General features: G+C 46.4%; 1 protein-coding gene across 1 annotated transcript; it reads left to right on the forward strand.

Annotated features, from left to right (window-relative positions):
- Positions 1–585: 585 nt before the first annotated feature.
- LOC116954606 (olfactory receptor 2A12-like) lies at positions 586–1567 on the forward strand. The gene has a single exon (XM_032975263.2). The coding sequence runs from the start codon at positions 596–598 to the stop codon at positions 1565–1567; it is 972 nt and encodes a 323-aa protein (XP_032831154.2). The 5' UTR covers positions 586–595.
- The last annotated feature ends 4367 nt before the right edge of the window (positions 1568–5934 follow it).

Below are 5934 nucleotides of genomic sequence, written 5' to 3' on the forward strand. Positions count from 1 at the left end.
GTCTGTTTGTCAGATACACGCTTTGAAATACAATGTCAGCAATTGGCTACATATCATCCAGCAGTGAGCACAATGTGCTTCAGGATTTGTACCATCAGAGCAGGGTTTGAATCATTGGTTCTTAGCCTGGCGTGCACGCACCCCCTGGGGGTGCGAGATGCCCTTTCTGGGGTGTGCGAGACATGGCCAGATTTATTTAGAAGGTAAATAATCGAACACACAAATTAAGCCCGGGCACGTAAGTACAACTACTCTGTATCAAACCCTATGTCTTTATTAACGTTATACATGTTGAGAACCCAAGTGGTGCAAGACTGCAGTGAAGGCTGAGAACCACTGGTTTAAATTAACACCGTTGACCAGCGTGAAAGAGGAATCCAACATACATACGCATGTATGTATGTTGGACTTTTTCGCACGGCATGTAGCCAACCGTGCTCATCGGAGGTGCGAGAAAGAGCATTTAAATGAGCCCTCTAGAGCTCCCTCTCGCAGAGGGCCTATCCGCCAGCAGTGACGTGGCCGAGCAATTGTAGGGCTGCGTCTCGAACCTTTTTCTCTCGCTCTCTCTGTCCCCCAGTGTTAAACGTCGACCATGGACAACGGCAGCGATGTCGTTTATCTCGCAACCTTCGAGGCTCCCCACGGTGTTCAGCTGCTCATCTTCAGCCTCTGCCTGCCCATGTTCATCCTCACAGTTGTGGCCAACCTGTTGGTGCTCGCAACGGTGATGGCCTGCGCGCACCTGCGCAAGCCCATGAACATCTTCCTGTGCAACCTCATGGTGGCCGACGTGATCGCCTGCGCGAGCAGCGTGCCCAGGCAGCTGCACATCCTGTTGACGGGCGACGACCGCGTCGCGTACACGTCCTGCGTCGTGCAGATGTTCTGGGTGCACTTCTTCGTGCACAGCGAGGTCCTCACGCTCGCCGCGATGTCCGTCGACCGCTACGTGGCCATCTGCCGCCCGCTGCGCTACCACGCCATCGTCACGGCCAGGCGCGCGGTGGTCGCGACCCTGACGACGAACGTCGCTGTAGTTGCCGCCGTGTCGGTCGCCACCGCGCTCGTGGTGCCGCTAAAGTTCGCTAGGGACGATCAGCAAATTCAGGGCATTTACTGCGACAGCATGGGCATATCGCGGCTATCCATCTCGGACACGCGGATCAACGACCTGTACGGCCTCGCGCTCACCGCGGTGTTCATCGGCGTGCCGCTCTGCGCGATCGGCGTCACCTACTTCAAAATCATCCTCGAGTTGAAGAGGTCGAGCGGCGACTTCCGCAAGAAGTCCGCGTCCACGCTGACCACTCACTTCCTCGTGCTCGCCGTGGTCTTCACCTCGCTCTTTGTCACCATCCTCCTCCCGCGCCTCGTCAAGGACTTCCACGGCCCGCAGGTGCGGAACGCGAGGTGCGCCTCCCAGTTCGCCATCTTCATCATCCCCATCGCCAACGTCACGATTTACGTGTTCCGCACCAGGGAGCTGAGGGAGGCGATGCTCAGGTGTTTTAAACAGTCGCTCCCCAAGGCTCACGTCCACACGGAACGCAGCTCCAGGACTTAGGCCAGCGCTAATTTGAGTCATTGGCCAGGGGTGACAATGTTTGATTCTGTTGTATTTTATCGTGAACAGTGACAATCACAGCCGGTCCCCAGTTTCACGACGTTCGCCGGCATGGTGACGTTGGTGAGTGGTTTCGCATTTGCAGAGGTTCGTGGTGCGAGACCAGTTTGCGTTATCTCTCTCCCTGTGGTCGCGTGGATTTTTTGGGGTCCTCCGTTGTTTTTTTTCCCTCCACGTTTAGAATCAACATCACGGCGTTTAAGTGTTATTTGGCTGCTATACATTACCACGTGATAATACACCACTTCGTTGGGCTATCATTTGTGATAGCAAGGTCGCTTTTGAAAAAAGAGCTATATAGCTCAGTGGGCCTGACCTGGTAAAATAAAGATAAATATAACGTTAGTGGTTCATACTGCGGCGAGTGCATTCGCCACACAATAAGCACACTGTCTGCATCACGGTGGACGTTTAAAGGTCGTGATGAGCCAAATTTGAAGAAAAAAAATGTACCAGTGAATTATATGATTGGAGCAGTTAACACGGTAACAATACAACCACCCAGCAGACAATATCGATCTGTATAGCTAACAAAGTGTAAACATAAAGCATCTCGGTGATAGCCTGTGTTCTATAGGTATGGCACTAATACCATATGTAGTTACTAATCAATGGTAGTCAATAAATGATACTGAAGTTCAGTTGATTTAAACTTCCTGCCTGCTATAATCTTGGTTCTTTCGGTAAAGTCACGTAGAAGGGAAACAATAAAATAATAAAAATATAAAACAATATTATTTTATTGTTTCCCTTCTACCTGACTTTACCGAAAGAACCAAGAATATGAAGTCACGAAAGCTTTAAATCAAAATTCCTGCCTGCTGTTAAGTTATATTTGTATCGCATAAAATAAACACATCGGTACTATAAATACATTATAATATAAATTATAAACAGAGAGAACACATTTTTCAGTCGCTGAATTCTTAAAATATCAAAGCACATTGGTCCAGAAACTAAAATAAAGTGTGTGCATTTTATTTTAATTTAAACTTATATTGGTGTAGGTTGGTGTTTATTTGGTCTATATTTGGTGTTTGCATGTTCTCCCCTGGTCGCATAGATGTTTTTCTCCGGGTCCCCCGGTTTTTCCCTCTGCAACTGAGAAACATGCGTTTAAATTATTTGGCTGCTATAAATTTCCCTATAAGCCACTTTTTTGCGCTATCATTTGTGGGCAGGTCGCTTCTGAAAAAGAAGCTAATAGCTGAGTGGACTTTACCTGGTAAAATAAAAGTTTCATTTTATTTGTACATGGAGTGATTTGTTTACCTTCCGTATACTCTGCAATCCTATCGTGTTTTTTTACATTGTTTGTTGTTTTAACTATACGTCTATGAAAAAGAGCTTAATAGCTCATCGGATCCCTGCAGTATAAATATTCTGATTCTGGAGTAATTCCTTGAGTGGGTATCACGATGCGCTATGAACCCGGCGACCGGAGTTCAATTCGCGGCTATGGCTAACATAGATGGCAAGAGATGTCGGAACCAGTCTTGCCCTAACCATCACCCTCTCCCCTTCACCAACCTACACTGACCAGCGTGAAGTATGATAGAATATGAATAAAAAAACTATCCAAAACCGAAATGCTATTTGGAAGGCTTTCATTTATCTCTTTGAGAATGGCTGGAATATATTTTGTTCACGCAGAATAAAGTAGATTTCCATTGCCAATATGAACGGCTTTTTGTGTTTAGTTTGTTGCCCTTCCCCGGAACCTCGGATTAGCACGGTTGGCTACGTACAGTGCGAAATATGGTCAATATAATGCAATTTCCATATATATAAGGCAAAGTTGTGAATGTGTGTCTGTTCAAAATGTTTAGTGTACTTCCCGACATGCAACAAACTTGAAATTTGCCACGTGGGTACTTTCCAGACTGTACACCATGCAAAAATAATAAAAATACACTTTTTGTTTGGGGGGGGGGGGCTCAATAATGAATATTTTTGTTGCACGGCAAGTGAGCTGTGACATCAAATGTCACGTGACCCGCGCATGTGGAAGCGTAACGCATTGTAGTGTAGCGGTTAGCGCGCCGCGCTACGAACCCGGCAACCCGAGTTCGATTCCCGCTCACGGCCACCACCGGTGACGATTATTTGAACCGGTCCTGGGCCTCCCCTAGGTCGACTCAGCCTCAAACGAGTAACTGGTGTGGTGAGTGAACATCGCCACTGGGGAGACAAGAGCAGCCCGGCGTGCTGAATCCAAGTCCCGGGCGAAGCCAGGTAGTAAAGCTCGTCTCTATATATAAGAAACCATTCCAGTTGCTTAAATATAGCATATTGAGTTACTGTGCATTATGGAAATGAATAAAACAATACCCCCGTGAATGCTGGCACAATCAAATATTTTAATTTAAATGTAAAATGTTACGTGTTTGAGTTGGCTCAATTTTTTGGTTTCAATTATGGACAATGGCTTTGTGTGTATTTTTCTATTATTATTATGGATTTGTATCTGTTATTATTGATTTTTGTATTTGCTACTGGCAACCCACACGTCCTTTGGACGTGACCGGCCAGCAACACTTTTAATGTTATCTCAAGGCCTGTCTCTCTCCACCTTATTAAAGCCTTCTCTGTACTATATAAGGCAATGTTTCTAGATTTCCCCCTCTGATTATATTTCTATATTCCTATCCCCCCTTCTACTTCTCCCTCTGAATTCATCCCACCGTATCTCACCAATTTCCCTGCCCCTTATCTCTCTCTCCCAGTTATCTCTCTCGCTCTCCTCTTTCCTCGTTGTTGTCCTTTCCTCTTCAATGCACGCCTTTTCACGGTCTCCCTGCCTGTCTCTCTCCCCTTCGTCTCTTCCTGCGTCCTCTGTCTCCCTCCCTCACCTCCCTCTTCTCTCTTCCTCGATCGCATTCGGACGGGTTGCGGATCCGTGACCGGGAGGCGTGACGCTTTGGAATGTCGGTGACGTCCTCGCGCTGTGACGTCACCTCCGGCCAAACGCACTTCGCTTCGTGCCAGCCAGGTAGACAGGAATCCAGGTAGGAAACGTTTTTTTTTATTTCTGATATACAGGCGGCCCCCGCGTTTACCACATAATGGCGTTTCCTATAGAAGAGTAGAAACAAGGAGAAACACCACGTGCCGATGTCTTTCCTTTTAACAGCCATATTTATCAGCATTAAGAGGTAGTAAAAAAAATGCACAAAAGCACACTCGAGAATATCAAAAGTTCCACGCCAAAACGCATCGAAAACCAAACTGTTCAAATGTGTTCAGTTATGTCAGAAGATGCGTCGTAAATCGATCCGTGGTGGCGTTATAGCTACGTCGTAAATCTAGTCGTAAAACTGACTGTGGTAAACCGGATACCGCCTGTAGAATGATTGTGAGGCACTCTGGGATTCTCTGCATCAGCAGTTGTACGGAGTACATTACCTTGTACTATATATGTATGTGATGCTTTATACGTTACTTTTTCAATACAATATACACGGGATCATTTTGAGAATAAGGTATCAGTTTCCACATATATTAGCAATGCATCAATTCTAGATTTTAAGCTTTCGTGACTGCAAGGATTCAAACTCTTTGTTTTTTTCGGTAAAGTCACGTCGGTAAAAAATTAAAACTAAATTAAATCACGACGTTTCAGGCGCAACACAAGCGTCCTTCTTCAGGTGGGGACAACGTAGCGAAAGCACAAACGCTTAAGTGTGTCTCAGAGATGGTTGTGACGAGGGATTATATAGTCGCGGGGCATGGAGGGAGGGTGGGGGGCATGGTGAGTGTGGGGACGGGATGTGGGCTGGGAGGAGAAGTTGCAAAACCGAGGGTGCACTGGGAGGCAACTGGTGGAGCCGAGACTGAGGCTTTGTGATGTAGATGGCGGAAGTAAATAAGCAAGCTAGGATTAAGCCGCCTTTTGTTTTGGTGTCGGGGGGGGGGGGTAAGTTAGAAAAGCGCAGGTTAACAACGTAAGGAGTTCAAACTGAAATGTGCAAGCTAAAAACAACTTGTGGCACACACTGCCATGGCGATGGTAGTGTGTAAAACAGGGGGTAACAGACTGGGAATATGGGTATGTTTATGAAAATACATCTAAACTGGCTGTCTAGCAGTAAACTGCCCTGTAGCTAAAGTTTGACTTGGTTAATTACGTCTTTCCAATGATTGCTCAATTTGAATCCATCATCTCGGTTGAAGTTATGTCTATGCTTGTATATCTGGATGGCCTCATGGACAAATCTTTGGTAGTATTCAGGAGGCTTGCAGAGCACCTTGGTATCGGAGAACACAATGTCATGAGAGCCAGTAGCATTATAACAGTGGTCAGCAAT

The sequence above is a fragment of the Petromyzon marinus genome, chromosome 55 (genome assembly GCF_048934315.1).
Source record: "Petromyzon marinus isolate PM22_M1 ecotype Great Lakes invasive population chromosome 55, UKy_Petmar_22M1.pri1.0, whole genome shotgun sequence".
NCBI lineage: Eukaryota > Metazoa > Chordata > Hyperoartia > Petromyzontiformes > Petromyzontidae > Petromyzon > Petromyzon marinus.

What these genes read in the sequence shown, in the direction of transcription:
- LOC116954606 (XM_032975263.2), top strand. Translation starts at nt 596, where the DNA reads ATGGACAACGGCAGCGATGTCGTTTATCTCGCAACCTTCGAGGCTCCC.